The 17,529-nt window shown below is 32.5% G+C and overlaps 1 protein-coding gene across 1 annotated transcript; it reads right to left on the bottom strand.

Moving 5' to 3' along the window:
* Positions 1-5,938: 5,938 nt before the first annotated feature.
* zld (zinc finger protein zelda) lies at positions 5,939-12,690 on the bottom strand. The gene has a single exon (XM_090104024.1). The coding sequence runs from the start codon at positions 12,688-12,690 to the stop codon at positions 9,532-9,534; it is 3,159 nt and encodes a 1,052-aa protein (XP_089960150.1). The 3' UTR covers positions 5,939-9,531.
* Between the last annotated feature and the right edge of the window lie 4,839 nt (positions 12,691-17,529).

Genomic DNA, 17,529 nt, shown 5'->3' with positions numbered 1-17,529 from the left:
TCAAACACATATCTATTAATATCTCGCATGAATCATTATGAAATAAAGATAGTTTACCTACTTTATAAATAGTGTGTTTTAAATTTTCAGTGTAGGTATCGTGTAATCGTCATCGCTTATAAATTATAAGTCAAAGAATATCAAAATCAACGACCTAATATTGTCTAACCTTGATAAAATACCAATGACCATTTAATAAGGCCACCGACCACGTTATTCACAATTATTTTTAAAAATTTAACATGCTCATGAAATGCATTTTAATATGATTTATAAATTACTTTTAGTAAATACCTAATACAATGTAAATACCTAATTCCTAATATACACTTATTCACATTTAATTGAAATTATTTGATTTTAAATTTATCCTCAATGATTAAAGTTATTCGGATTATAAATACATATATAAGTACCTAAGTAAATATTATGTGAGTATGAAGAATAATACGATATCTGCATTAAAATGCAGAATAATAAATAAGCGAAACACCACGTTTTAATTAAAAAATCTAATATACATAAGTTATAAATAAGTACATCATAATATAAGTTATTCTAGGTGTATTTACGAATACGCGTTTCATAGTTTTCTATTTTCCAAGTGTATATTTTTTAGAATATAAAAAGAATGTCATATTTCAATTTCAAATTAATATCTGCTATCTATCTCCAACCGTCTTAAATCTCACTTCATTCATAATAAGTAAAACTATTATCAGAACGAATTGGAAGTTTCACAGAAACGTAACCGCATCAAAGCCTCCGTCGCCCACACAACATGCGAATTATATATATGTAGTTATACAAGACCACGTGGGAACGGAAATAAATTAAATTCCAAATGTATTACATTATGAGTAAAAAAAATGTTTAAAATAAATGATGTGATCGTCTCGATTGTGAATGATATGTATGGAGTGTACTTTTATAAAGCAATATTTGTCCTACAATAATTTCAACAATACTTTCAATTTTACCTATTCTTAACAATAATAATTAGAATTTATATATTTTATTTCTATCTTGGATTATCCTGATTTTAACTCATCTATTTTCCTTTTTCTCTTAATAGAACACCTAAGTCAGATTTTAAGATATTTAGCAGAAATTTGAAGAAATCATTAAGTAAGTTGGTTTGATCTGAAAACTGATAAGGGTTTTATTAATGAATACTAATATAATTTAATAAATTTAGTCTTACACATTTATCTCTGGAGGAAGCCATCGTAAAATTTTTATAATCCCTGTTATGTTTTTTTTTTTTTTTACTCGTATAACTTTATATAGTGAATATGAATTAAACGTTCTATTTAATAAAGTTGTTGGTGAAGCATGTGCATTGTGCAATATGTGTAAAACAACAGTCATCCAATTCAAGCTAACCATCGATATTTTTTTAATCAAACTATATAAATCTATATCCTGTTTTCTTTCCACATTATCAAACTGATGTGTCAATGGTCTGCTTCAGCCAACTGCTTAACTGTTAAAATATGAAAATTCATGTAGCAACGAATAACGAAACATCTAAGTGATTTGTTTCATAATATGGGGAATGAGGTTTACTTGCCTCCTCCCCCTAACTAACCTAACTTTCTTCTTTTCTAACCTAAAGTTGAAATTATACTTCATACAATTTTGCAAGGTTAGCTTCTAAAGCTTTCGCATGTTCCTTTAAATTTTACAGCAATCGGGATGTATTTACTTATGGTATGAAAGTGAATGTAGCCGCGCAGGCGCGTCGCGTTGACCCACACCGGTTTTACTTTCGTTCCAAGGTCATGACTGAATCTGAACCAACGCGTGCCACGCGAGTTGTTACCAGCTATCCATGCTAATAGTTACATCCTTTGTTGTGTAGTAATTTGCTTCTCTGGATTTAACATGCATACTTGATATTAAGCTTTTTCGTTATTAGGTACATACCTTTAGATTTCGAACTTCAAAAGTGCGGAAAAACTTGGTTGATAAAAGACATTGCATTTTATTGATATACCGCTTTATTATGATACAGTATTATTATTATATAAATGAATATTAAAGCAAGAATAAGACACCTTAAATATATATCAGAGACTCCGTGTTTTTATTAACTTCTTGGTTTGTATAGTTTAATTGGCCATGAAGTTTAAGGATAACAGAACTATTCAATCAGTATACCAGTATAAGTATAAACATTAGTATATATAATATATAGTGTTGCCATAATATTATGGCTATTTTACACAGTTGAAAATGAGTTCAATACGAATTCAATATAGACTTTTATTTGTAAAAATATCTTTCACACATATAATTATCTAGGTAGGTACTTTTTCCAATCCATCAAATCGAAATCAGTCCTGTAGGTAGACCAAGCAAGTATCTTAATATGATCAAGTATAGTACATATGTATAACCAAACCAAACCAACCAAAAAACAATTCTGATAAATATAACCTACATAATTTTCGTTTATGTGGGATTTCCGGGATAACAAGTAGCCTATGTCTTATTCTGGGTCTTCAGCTACATACCAAATATCATTGTAATCAGTTCAGTAGTACTATAGTAGTAATTACGAACATCCATCCATTCATCCTCACAAACTTTCGCATTTATGATATTAGTAGAACTTTATCATCTTATTTTTGTGTTAAAATGTTCGTGATGCTACGCAGGATCTTCCGCTGGCCTCTCTGCAACCACCTGTGGATCTCCAGCTCCTCTTCAAACATATATCAAGTAAATTCATATATTATGCGTAACAAAATCATTTCAATATGAATTTGTATTTTAATAGCAAAGTAATGAAAATTATATTATGGTAGAAAAGAAAGCTTAAAAAATAGAAATTTTCCCATACAAATACCTTAACGTTCTTCCTCAAAAAATAATATTTGAAAATAATATCGATAAAGAAAAGTAGAGAAAGCTTTCTAAAAACATCAAATCAGACCAGTAGCCGAAGCAATTTCTTCTTACTTTGGATAACTTATAAACCTTACGATTATGATAAAATATATGAAATAATGTTAACAAAAAAAAAATTCTCAAGTAGGTGTATAATATTATATTTTTTCACATATATTAATATTAATATTTTCACAAATATAATATTATACTTTCTCACAATAGGAAGACATGGACGAAGGGAAGAGAGGCCTTTGCCCAGCAGTGGGACAGCCATGGCTGAATAATAATAATAAAAATAACATATTAGAATTAATTCTTTCTTTCCGTATATTTTCTTTCAGTCAGAATTTTTATTGTCACTTGTTGCACCTGAAAATGATGTAACGAAACCAGTCGTAGTTTTATAATAAAAAATCGAAGTAAATGTGGAACAAGTAAATTGTGTTTTAAAAAAACCTTTTAAATGTAGTTCCATCAATTAAAAAATACAAAGTATAAATTATATTTTCTACTAATTCTAATTAAGAAAGTATAATGATTGTAATTGAACTATTTAATTCAAAATACATATAAATAATCATTCAGCTAAAGATACATTATTTTCTTTCACTTATAATTTTTAAAGCTTTATTTAATAAATACTAAATACTTCCCAACTTTGTTTGAAAACATGTAATATTGTTAATATGCTTCCTTCATGGGGATATTTCATGGACGCACCAAGTTACATAATATTTATGTATTAGATATTATTATCTACCAAGTAGCACCGCGTTGATGTCTTTTATACGTCATGTCTACAAATACTCGTAGAGTATTATAATTTAGGGTTTCTTGTGTTTTATAAATATTTTTACGTCAACATCATGGTGTCTTCTTCAGATGCATGTAAAAGAATTTGAATGGTAGACATTTTGAAGGTTATGGATTTGATTCCTTGCGTTAGATACTGAAATGTTCCATGTAACAATGTGAAGTTTAACACTTAATTGTTAATGTTTTTTTTAATTATGTATTTATTATACTAAAATTGTAGCATTTTAGATTTTTAAACTAATTGTAGTAGTATTTCTTTGCACCAAATAAACCGATTTTGACGAAAATTTCTATACAATAAATTATAATCGTCTTCTCACATTAATTGAATTTTAAGTATATATCATAAATGAATATGATTTTAATATAAAATATAATTTTAATATAAACCTACATAAATAACTTAATGATAAGTTAAGTAACCTACTAAAACATTACGTAAATCAAAAAAATGTTGTGTGGTTTTATGAAACCACGGTAAAAGTGAAACTGTTCGAACGGTTCCGAACACTGCTTTGTGTAGCGCATGTCGCGTGACGGTCGGCTGCCGAGTAGGTATACCTACTCGGCAGCCGCGATACACGCGACATGCGCTACACAGACCAAAAAGTTTGAGACGATGTAATAAAAGTTTCACTTTAATAATTATTTTCTTCAGTGATCAACTAAGCATGATATTTTTTTAATATTCACCAAAAAATCTCAATGACTAGTATTTTATGAGACTATTTTTCTTATATTTTTATATTAAATAGTTTATTTCTTTCTTTCTTTTGTTGCAATCTGTACTTACGTTATTTATTAACTGGAAACTGGACCTCTGCATTCTGCCATCGTGTGTGATAATAATGTCAATGGTAAATAACATGTTTGTTTAAATAACATGTTGTAAGATTTATTTTTACAACAGTGAAAGGTTAATTGCTGTTACATTATAAAAATATAATATACATATTTTACTTACAAATAATAATGGTATTCATAATTTCTTTATAAAATTTAAATATTACTTACTCCTTTAACCCTTCACTGTGGATATATTTTTTTCTCTAATCGATTTTTGATTTTAAAAATGTAATGCCATTGGACTTGAACATTGTACAAATTTGTTTGTAAAAGGCTATTATAATCAAAATATTTTTGTAGATATAAGACATTCGTACTGGGTCTGTCGCTTTTTAGGGTTCCGTAGCCAAAATGGCAAAAACGGAAACCTTATAGTTTCGTCATGTCCGTCTGTCCGTCTGTCCGTCTGTCCGTCTGTCACAGCCGATTTACTCGGAAACTATAAGTACTACAGTGATGAAATTTGATGGGAATATGTGTTGTATGAACCGCTACAAAAATATGACACTAAATAGTAAAAAAAAGAATTGGGGGTGGGGCCCCCCATACATGTAACTGAGGGATGAAATTTTTTTTTTCGATGTACATACCCGTGTGGGGTATCAATGGAAAGGTCTTTTAAAATGATATAAAGTTTTCTAAAAAACATTTTTCTTAAAGTGAACGGTTTTTGAGATATCAGCTCTCAAAGTCGTAAAAAGTATGTCCCCCCCCCTCTATTTTTATAACTACGGGGTATAAAATTCTAAAAAAAATAGAGGTGATGCATGCTAATTAACTCTTTCAACGATTTTTGGTTTGATCAAAGTATCTCTTATAGTTTTTGAGATAGGTTGATTTAACTGTAATTTATTATATTTGCTGCTACGGAACCCTTTGTGCGCGAGCCCGACTCGCACTTGGCCGGTTTATTATTTTGTAAGTTTTTATTAACAGAAAATATTCAATGGATTTGAACCCGCGTCTTTCGCCAAATCTTGCTTCGTGATCGAATTTATTCTGTTCTTTAAAAATTAATATTAATAAAGCATTTGAATACCATAGAACAAAAAAAATCAGTTAATTTAATATATCTATATTGATAATATAGATATAAAATTGTACATACAGTGTGCAAGCCCAGAATTACAAAAAAAATACAATTATTACTTGAAACATCATGTCTTTCATTCTCTTGATTTGTGTAGAAACTATTCTGTATTTCATTAATATTAATTAATAAAAAACCTCAAAAAATCATCTTTATATTGGTTTTATCAAATATATATTAGAGATTATTAAGGATAGGTGCAACAGGTTAATTAAATGGGTACATGATACAGTGAAATGCAATAAAAATATATTCGCAAAGGCAGGCAGGGGGTAAAAAAAACAACAATTATTTTTTCACATTAAATTTATATTAAATGACAGATCCGACACCGGAAACCATTTTTGTCAATAAACATCAATAAGGACATAAAATGCCAAGACTTTTAAAATGGTATAAAGTAAGGAATGACATAGGAATTTAAAATCTGGCATTTTAGTCACTGGTAACATAAAACACAAAATATTAAAAATCGCTTAGCAGTTCACATATCAATTGAGATGTTTGTGTAAAAATATAAAAAATAAAACACACATATTGCATATTATAATAATAAAATACATTAAAACGGCATATTATTTTCTTTCGTTTGTAACAAACTGAGCGCTGCTAGACTAATACTCCCTTTGCTTTATGAGAGAACTAATCTAGGAACATTTGTAATGTTAGAGATTTTTACGCTAATCTTACAAATGTATCACGCACCCTTTGTTAATATTCTCCACAAACATATCAACGCAAAGCATATTAAATGGAAAAATCGTTCGCTTGAGCGATGTACAGACCTGTCACCTAAACCTATGTATAAGTAATCTATGAGAAACCTTATTCTAAGTCTATCTAGCTTTACCCATGTGATTTCCGAGGTTTATTTTAGATGTCAAAAACACACGCAATATCAAGTGATACCTGTTAAAGCAAGAAAATCACTTGAGTGAAGTTAGCAACGATGTGATTTCGCACTAAGCTTATAATAAACAAATAATAAAAATTCAACTTATGCAAGCCAATGTTGTCTGCCATAAAGTTTCACTGAAAAGGGAACAATCTTGTAAAAAAAACAACATCTTATCATATTTAAACTGTTCCGATTTTACTCAACTGAATGTAACAGAAATCGTATGGTAACTGACAATAATTAAATTAACATAATATCATACACAAACAAAATCACTGGTTACAGTGTCTCAAATCTTATATTTAATATTAACTTGTATTACGTAAAACTTATTAAAAATAAGTCTATCGATGAATATAATTGAATATGATAAATAACAAAATTTATCGTAGATTTTGTATTTACATTAGTTAATATCTAAATACTACTAGTGTGTGCTTTAAACAGTGTGAGGAGACAAATGTCCGCTAAAATATATTAGAAGACGGGCGTCGGACCGCGCAACTCCAGGCTTGTCAGTGTAAATAAAGGACATATATAATTATCTTTAAATAAAATGTGGAAGGCAAGACGAGGTATTCGGTTAGTTCGGCGACAGCCTCGAGCCCGAGGTCCGCGCCCTCACAACACATTCTAACCCTATTACTCGTTACTTGAGGTAGTTAAGTTTCATACTCTTTAATGTTTTACTATTACGTTATTGCTATAATGAAAATATGTTACACAAATAGTACCTAATAGTATAGATCTTAAGTTTATTTTTGCATCCATATTTAATTAAATGTAAACACTGTATAATAATGTAATAAATTTAGCAAATGGTTCGTCAGTCAACTCGTTTATTACATTTATTTTGTACTTATAGTTCAACAGTCTATTTTGTAATTAATTCAAAATATTTAACCAAAATTATTGTGAGGTATTGCATATATCTTTTTCTATTAAATTGACTGACGAACTACAATAATTACAGTAAGAATCATCAACGATCAAGTCAAACTGGCAGTATTTTTATATTAAATATATTATTATAAACTTCTTTGAAATAGACGTGTATATACTTTATTATCTTTTTGATATGATAAAATATAGTCGCTGATGAGGTAGACATGTGTAATTCTATTTGTATAAAAATATTTCTGAAATATAATCAACATTCAAATACAAACATTATCAAAATTAAGTCAATATAATGTTCATATTGCACAATGACTCCATAGTAAACGAATAATCAGTATGGTAAATAGACAATCATAGGGTTTCCATCCACGAGAAAGCGAAACAAAATATTCTACTCGTTAATTATATATTTACTGGTGAAATAAAAAATTTCAGGACATAAAGATCTGTAAAATATTTATTTGTAATAAGTATACATAATATTAATTGATCGCTGCATTGTGTTAGATATGATTTATTCAACAACGAAAAAGAAATGGGACTATATCCATTGCCAAAAACTCGGGAAACTCCAGATCACAACCATTTGAATTAAATGTGAATAAATAACAAGACGAATATTTTGTAACGCCTGTGCCAAGGGGCCTTGAAATGTTTAATACATACTGTGTATTATTGTATTATCCTTTCGTATATTATATACAAAATGTGTATGTCTCCCATACCGCTCTCTACACGTACTCAATATTCGAAATATTTTATTTATTACTATACAAAAAGAAAACATTTACATTATTATATTAAATTATTGCTAGAGAATTTCATTATCATTAGGCTAAATCATTAAAAGTTAAATCGCTTCGCAACAGACAGTTGGCGGAATTAATTTGGCAACGTTTAGGAAGACTACTTTCCTACACTAACGAAACAGGAATGTATAAACTAAATTCGTTCAAATAACATATTGGTAACTAAATAGTGGCATAAATACTTTTCAATTCCCAAAAGAATCAGAATTTTCAAAGTAGCTAACTAGCCTAACATTAAAACAAATTTCAACAGATAAAATAATAGGAAGCACCGGAAAATACAACAAACAATAATTATTACCACGAATAAAAATTAATATCTGTAGAAGTTGGCTAAGGAGTGATGTTACGCACATTCGGCCACTGTACATCATATTCAATTAATAGGTACAATCGTTACAGAAATCCACTCATTAGTAGCAATAACTACTCACTCTCGATAAATTCACTAAAGACGTGCGTCTCGTCCACGCAATAAACCTACGTATGAATAGGTGATATGATGCCAATACACAATTTTTAGCAATTCATTGCCGAATTATTTGAATAATAGGTATATAATAATTTTTATTTGCAAATAATCTTTCAAAACTATCCAAATATTTTATCTTGTCAAACGTCCTTTATCCAGCCCCAAACTAGAATTATAGTGGTACAATTAATGATATTAATATCTTTATCTTGTATATTTACACTGAAAAAAATACTCTATGAACTCTCAGATTACACGCATAATTCTATCAACATCAACAATCAAAGGCAAACATATAATTGTAACTAAAATAAAACATTTAGAGTAAAAGGATATGTAATTAACATTAAAAAGATAGTCACTGGAATGACCTAACATATTGAATAAAGTGGTTCATATACAACTAATTATTATTTAATACTATATAAATTTTCATATGTAAAGTGATATGGATCGGTCTAAAATATTGCGGAATATTACTCCAACGTCATGTAATTATATGTTTTGTTTAGCGCCCAGACAACCAGACATGTAAAGTCACCTTGCACCGAAGACAAGGTTAGATTGAATGAACAACAAAAAATAAAACTGACGGAATGAACGCGTGCGTCGGAATCGGCTCCCGGCTTCTCTATAAGGACATAACAGATATATAACAAAACATCGAGCTTCAACGTCCTAAACTACATACATATATGAATATAATCAAATAATGTTTTATTTAGTATTGCCATCTAGTTTTGATATGTGTATACGATACGCATAACTTTAATATTTTTTATCATCGATTTCAATAGCGTGTTCACGAAGTCGGGGATGATGTCGAAGAAACTGAGGATGAAGAGGACGATGAACGCAAATTCTTTTTGATGTGAGTATCGAAATGTTTTATCATGTGATCTTTTCGTATAAAGCCTTTGCCACAGTGATCGCATGCAAATGGTTTGCAGCCCGAGTGCAAGCACATGTGACGACGCAAATCTGTTTTGTGATTGAACGATTTCGGGCATTCGTGGCATTTGAATGGCTTGTTGTGAGCATGCTTCAAATAGTGACCCTCGTATGAAACATCGTCAGAGAAGCGCTTACCGCATCGATCACACTTAAAAGGCTTAGCTCCTGAGTGAAAAGTTTTATTGTGTTGCGTGAGATAACACGCTTTATTAAATAATTTATCGCATTCGAAACATTTGTGAACGGTGGTAGGTACACTCTTTTTTAATTGATTTCTTTCAGTCAACGGTGTACTTGGTACCGTTGATGATATAGAAGGAGAGCCATGGCTTTCATTTTCAGCTTTAGCGCTCTCTGGACTAGCAGGTGACTTCATTTGTGCACCATAATTTTCTTTGTTTGCATAATCCATAATATCTTCAATTTTTAGAATTTGAAGCTCACTAGAGTCACTTCGTAATACGTCATCTTCCCTTTTAATAGTTTTACCCCCTACAGCGTAACCATACGGATAAATCTTTATGTTATCGGTATTATAATTAGTAACGCTGTCTTTAATAGGTTTGGGGAAATAACTATATTCATAATCCATATCTTGTCCATTTATATCAATACTGCTGTATTGAGGAGAAGAATGGACAGGATCAACGATTATGTAACCGGCGGTAGACTCGTCGGTAATAACTTGACCCCCCACGTTAGGTGATGTGACATAGTTAGAAACATAAACGCTGAAGCTCTGCGTTTGGAGCTGCGAAAAGCTAGGCAAGCGTCCACTGGCAGGCTGAATAGACGTTTCTTGTTCCATAACTTCGACTTCTTCTGGTGTTGATTCACCAAAAGTAGCCGGATTGGCTATAGGCAGATTGTTGATAGCCATATCCATAACGTGGGGGGCCATCCCGTTTGGGTAACTCGGTGCTATAGTCTGCTGAAAATTCTGACCCAAATATAATGGGGTGTGCGTGGGGTCCGGTACCGAAGGCCCCAAAGGATCCGTAGACCTCGGACTGTATGGGTTGACACCCAAATGACTGAACGGCGGCAGGGTGTGCGCCGTAAGCGCTGGAGTACTCTGGGTTAGAGCTGGAGTTGAAATATTGCTGGTTGACACTGATAGCAGGCCCCTCATATGGTGATTTTGAGAAACAGAGGGACCTGCTTCCCCGTTTGGGGGATTCGCACTAGAAGATATTGATGCACCTTTGGACCCTTGGCTGTCACTCGGATTACCTATCCCTGGCGGTTGACTACCTATATTTATAGGATGAGAACCTACTTGATGTTGTAAAGGATGGTTTACTAAAGGATTATTACTGAAATTATTATCTAAGTTACCCTGTTGAAGATGCGTGTATGGCGGCTTGGACTGCATCGCGGCGACTCGATGCGAGCGATCAAAACTTTGCGATGCGTAGGGTGATTGCAGTGCTCCGTCGTCGACGCCCCGGCTGTCGTCTGAGGGCACAGGACTCTGCGTGTTGGAGTCTGCACTTTGCTGTTGCGCACGAGCTTGAAGAGACTCCCTCGTGGGATGATGATGACTTGAAATTGGCATTGTAGCTGGATCTGGCTGACCTGATGATCGTACAGCATTTTTGTGTAAGGTTGTGTTGTAATGCCTTTTAAGATGCCCTGAACTTGTAAACCATTTGTTACAAGCTGTACAGTTGTATGTTTTTGGTCTTCTCGCTTCATTTGATTTCCAATTTGCTCCCTTTCCACCGATTGACGGTAATGCAGATGATGTAGGATTAGCAGGTTGTGTACTTGTTATCTGCGGTGCGTTCGGTGAATCATAAGGCCGGTATGGCGGTTTCATGTCGGAATTGGATGACGCTATGGGCCCTGCGTATTCAGACAGCGGTGGCATTTGCACTCCGGAATATATTTTTTGTTCAACGTGCATAAATTGTTTTTGATCGTGATGGACTGGCAGGAACTTATCTTGTGTGTATGCAAATTTCTGTTCAGGGTGAAACATTTTTACATCTGACGGGTATGGTTTTTGTTCTTGAAACATTTTTTGCTCCTTAAATAGAGATACATCTCCATTTATTTGTGGGTTGTTGTATAATTTTTGCGTTTCCCACGGCATCATCGGGACCGTTCGTGTATTTACTTCTCTTCCTTGTGGTTGTGTTTCTTCATATTGATTGTTTTGTGGCTCGCCTTCGTTACCTTGGTATACCACCTTTTGTGAATCTAAATCCAATATGTCTGAAGACTCTTCGTGCTCTTCTTTTACTTTGACGTTTTCGTTTTGATAACCAGAGCTATTAAATTGTTTACCAGCAAATTGTTGGAACGGCATTGCTGCTGCCGTAGGAGTCGAGCTTGATCCTGCGTGAGCTGAGTTGCAATGCTCATTGAGTTGGACAGCAGAGTCGCATACAAAGCCACATTTGTCACACTGATTTGGAGATGGTGAGGGTGTAGGCTGATTTAATGGCTGGCCATATAAAGGGCTAGAGGAAGATACTTGTGATACTCGATCTTGTAAATTATAAGGGTGGAAGCGATTTGATTTATGATAGTCTTGATTATATTGAGATTGATCCCAGTTAATTTGTTCTGAATGTTGATTTTGAGAGAAGTTTGAATGAGAATAATTATTACCATATTGTGCTCCAGGTGAGAAGGTGGTTTGATCTGGATTCTGATATGGTGATGGTGCACTGTGGTAGCTCTGCGGTGTGGCTGGGTGAGGAAATTGCGTGGACGTCTCCGGCGTAGCACGTTGTTGAAATTCAGGACTAGGTTTTGTAATCATGTTGTCACTGGAGTCGGCTGGGGCTGACACAGTTGTTTCGTTTTTTATTTTCGTGCCGTTGTTATTTTCAGTATCATTTTGTGAATTTTGTGTACCCCACTTCACATATAAATTTTCTTTGTGATATTGTAAATGCACTTCTAAAGAATCAACAGTGTCCAAATAAAGATCGCACACCTTACAATGATAATCCCTCGACGGTAAGGTCGACGACACGGTGTTGCTGTTAGCCATTTAAATCATTAATCCAAAGGAGAGCACCGCCTCCTCCAAAGAAAAAAATAAAATAAAAAACGGCACTCTGTTCTTCCACGCACATGTAGTCGTTGCTACACAAATCAAGCGCTACAGGTTAAAGTCATGGTCGCATTCGCGGCGTCTCCCTCGCGGTCCAACTTATGCCACAGTAATGTTTTCAAATAAAGTTTTTCGCGGCATCGCGCGCGGGCGGGCGTCGGGCCACGTGCGCGCTGTAAACACTGCCGCTGTATTCGTAAACAACACTAAACTCCGCTCAACTGTCCGAGTACACAAATTTTAATTCGATGTTTTACACAAATAATATAGTTTTTAAAGTTCCGAAATCAATGTTCATCGTAGTTAATTAACGAAACTAAAGTGTAAACTTTTATCGTTACTTTGTAATCACAGTGAATGTTAATTGAATATCTTGGCACTTATTTATTAACAAAATCGCGACGTGTTATATAGTTTGTAGTAAAGCGCGAACACGACGGGTCAGCCGCCGGGTACGGACGCTATGAACGTTTACTAGCAACTGACAGCCTTCCCGAAGTCGCCTTCGGGGGCATGACTTCAATAACAATTCGCAACGTCGTCCCCCACCGAGACGCGAGTGTGAGCGAGAACGGCACGCCGCGCGCCGTGATGAAGTTATCGCTTCTTCGTCCTTTTGTTCGTCCTTGGCGGAAGCGAGAGAGCTGCGTGGGGGAGGGCGGGGGTGCGGGGAACGGACCGGTCCTACTCTTTCTCAAAATTGAAATGCCCGGTCGAAATGTCCGGTGAAGCTGCGTCCGAGTGGGACAGCAATAGCACCCACCCTTATAATGCGGGCTGCCAGAACCTGCGACTAAATTTTCTAAATTTTAAATCTCGTTTTTTTTTCCTAGGCTGGAAGGAAGTAGTTTTAATAGTTCAAAAATTTAATGATATTATTCTAAAAGTAATTGTAACATAGAAATTATGATGCAAAGTTTATGTAAATATTGTTTTGAATAAATTGTTGATTTGAAGGTTGATGCAAAACAGGTTATATGAATTTAAAGATCGTATCCTACTATTTCATATATAAGTACTTATAACGCCGATGTTGATTATTTTAAGTTAACATCTACAGTACCTACCTACATGCACTATGCAGACTGCAGTGTCATTGACCAAATGAAATGTAAGGTAAAACCACATACATTAAAATAATTAAAAGTTAAATTCAATTTTTTCAACTACAAAATTTAATTACATAACAATAATAAAAGGGTTTATTTAACAAGTAACTTAATGTTTAATAATCAATATTAGTTCTGTACAACTAACTAAACTTATAAAAACTTTAGAATAAAAACCAATTAAAAAAAAATTTAATTCATTTAAATTGTTTAGTCCTTTTATTAATAATAATCTCCCTAAAGCAATAGTTGAATGGAAATTTCAATTCTAGGTCGTTACGTTCCTTTAAACATTTAAAGTGCCGAAATAGGAATAATTTAAAATCGGTTTTTTAAGCTGAAAGCTGAGATGTGTATTCTGTGGCCGGTGGACGGTCATGCAAACTATGGGGAGTGTCGTCATCGATTTTCTCGGACGATGCCGATCACTTCGTCTCCCCTACCGTTTTACACTCGGACTTTCTTCCTATCTATACTATACTTATGTTTACCGGAGATTATTACGCAGCTTTGTTCTGGGGTTATACCTTAATATTTAGATTGAAAATGTTATATGTACCTATATGTAAATGCAACATGAATTTTAATAAGGGTTAAAAATATTTAATTAAAATAGATTTTACAAAACTTGTCTATTGTATCACAATAGGTACGCTTGCAGATATATTATTAGTAAATTATTTTAATTTTTAATTTTATTCAGTAAATTTATAAAATACCACCACTCACCAGATATATATTTTTTATTACCTACTGCTTAAAATAATGATAAGAATGTTTCAACAATTTCTTAATTACTCTTTATGAATTTAAAACTGCACATTGGTACAGAATGTAAGCATCAATGTCCTAGAAGAAATTAACCATAACAAAGTAAAATTTTTATAAACTAAGATAAAAGAACGTTAAATTGAAATGGCAATTGTAACATTGCTTTATTTGAATCTTTTAATTATTAGGTACGTACCTAATAATTGGTGGTAATATATAATTTTTTGAGAAGACTCACATTCATAAACTTTTTGGAACTTATATTAATTTAAATTACTATTTATTACGTAGAAACTCATAATAAATAGTGTAATTTAGTTATCAGGAAAAGCTTTGGTGTTTATTAAAACCATTGCTTTTATTTGACGTGACGGATTATCAAGAGAGGTATTTAGGTCAAGAAATGATCGCATCTTAACAATAAAATCCAATAAATTTAAACCACATGAAAATATGTAACGGAAATTTAAGTGTTTAAATTTATTTCACAAACAAAATATGAAAATTGGTTTTAATTTATTTAATCTGATAAAAAGTTTTAAGTTATCAAACAAAAGTTCTATTAAGACTCAAAATTAAACATTAATTCATTCAACTAGGCTTCTCACAAAAGCAATTTGGTGTCGTCAATTAATAGGTACAATAATTAAGTGCTTATCACCAATTCGGAAAGCAGTGTCAAAGATATTAATAACTGTTCCACCCTCACTGTCTGATGACAGGAATCTTGTTTTTTAGTTTGAGTTGATGTTTGTTGATACAGGAAAATATCCCTATCAGTTCAGGTATTTCAAATAATGAGTGGTATACGTAGATATAGATATCCAGAAAAAATATGTTCTAGCTACTTATCTACCTCTACATAAATTTTAATTCTAACCAATGTTTTTCAAATGCAAAATGCGGCCTAAAGTACTAAACATACCTGACTATTACTTGTTTTTTTTTAATAAATTTATTATAGAATATAGATTATAATGAGTCCTAATTTAATCAAGTATATCTAAGTGACGCGTCATAAATATATTTTTTTTTTTTACTTATACGTAAGTTAGTTATACTTATTAACTTAATAAATACAAATAATTACACTAAATACAATAACTCATAGCTCTGATAAGAAGATAATTATTATAAATGCGTACCTATTCATGTGTTTTACGACTTACAACCGCTTATAAGAGATTATAGTAACAGCTACATATTTCGCCGAAAATCAAAGTACAATGCTCATAAAATAATAAAAAATGTAGAAAAATTAAACTGAAAATATTTTAAGCTTAAACAATAATACTAAGCACTTTTATTGCTTAGCATTTGGCGCTATTGTTTCTCAATGCACTAAACTTAACAAAGAACAGTTCTATCGCTATATCGCTTATCGGATTACAAAGAATTCAACACGTTGTAGTGGCGTTAATATTCTAAGAAAGTAATTAGTAGCGATAAGGGCATCTATACTACAGTCTACAATGCTATTTATATGATAACAGTGCTTATTTTATGATCTATATTTTGAAACTATAAGCGTGAATGGCTTAAGGCTTAGTGTCGTAAAGCCTTGCTGACGCGATAAAAAAAAATAAAACGCGACTTTAAATTTATAAAATTATTCAATTTTTTTTTTTCTCTTATTATTGCTGTAATTATGAAACAACACAAGTTATGTAAACTTGGACAAAATTGCATATTCATATAATTAATTATATAAGAAATTATTTTTATATCGATTTAATGTCCAGATTAATTAAACAATAATTTGATTGTTACGCTTAGAAGAGGCGTAGGCCGTAGAGGACACTTCTGTTAGGATCACAAATAAATACCATTATTTGAGGGTACGTAGCTTTTAATCATAATAATATGTAGATAGATATAACTGCAATGAATTTTATATATTATAATGACTGAATCCTGAATCAGATAATTATTGGAAAAAACCACGCAGGAAAAATTTAAAGACTAAAAATGGTCCTCAGGTTGTTTGAAAATGTCTTCATTGATAATTTTGATTGTCCCTCTCGCGATTGAGAAATGATGATAATGCGAATGCGAATGAATGCTCATAAGTCATATGTTTCAAACTTATTCTTACGAAGAGGGAATTCTATGGCCAGCGTCTAATCCTCCTTTAAAGCGTAATTTTTTACAATTATATCCATACTTCCATACTATTTTAATATTATAAATGCGAAAGTAACTCTGTCTGTCTGTCTGTTACTCAATCAAGCCTAATCTACTGAACCAATTTGCAAGAAATTTGGTATGGAGATATTTTGATACCCGAGAAAGGACCATACCTTTTATTGCGAAATATGTACCACGGGCGAAGCCGGGGCGGACCTCTAGTATTAAAATAAATAAAATGAAGTATGTATAGGTAAATATGTAGATGTGTAAAGTTTCTCGATACTTAAAATAATGTTTTTTTTAATCTTTGGAGATTACCTACCCATTTTACTGTAACACTGGTTTTTCGAATAATTCCTCCTAAATACTTCTATAATCTAATCAAAATTATTAAGAATTACAATTCTTCCTTGCGTTTCAGATTGTTTGTTATAATATAAGTGAAATGTATTTCACCAGTACTTTTATCTTGTTTAACAGGATTGCCCATTGTTACGTTTTAGGCCATTCACCCATTGCGATACGCACAGGCGATTCAAGTCTCGGAGACTAGTCGCCGCGGAATATCTCACATACATTGTACCGGTAGCGAAGTGTGCGAGCCTACATACAAATTACAAATGTATGTGAGATACTCCGCGGCGACTAGTCTCCGAGACTTGCAGGATACTTGAATCGCCTGTGCGTATCGTAATGGGAGAATGGCCTTAGCCTCCGAAGTTGTCCACGCTTCACGTTTAGTCCGGGATCGCTGAAACAATTTATA

Source organism: Colias eurytheme, chromosome 1 (genome assembly GCF_061535395.1).
Source record: "Colias eurytheme isolate Ceu_HAF_F1 chromosome 1, ilColEury1 Martin Lab GWU primary, whole genome shotgun sequence".
Taxonomy (NCBI): domain Eukaryota; kingdom Metazoa; phylum Arthropoda; class Insecta; order Lepidoptera; family Pieridae; genus Colias; species Colias eurytheme.
Note: the sequence above shows the minus strand (reverse complement) of the source record. Positions and strands in the feature narration are given on the sequence as shown.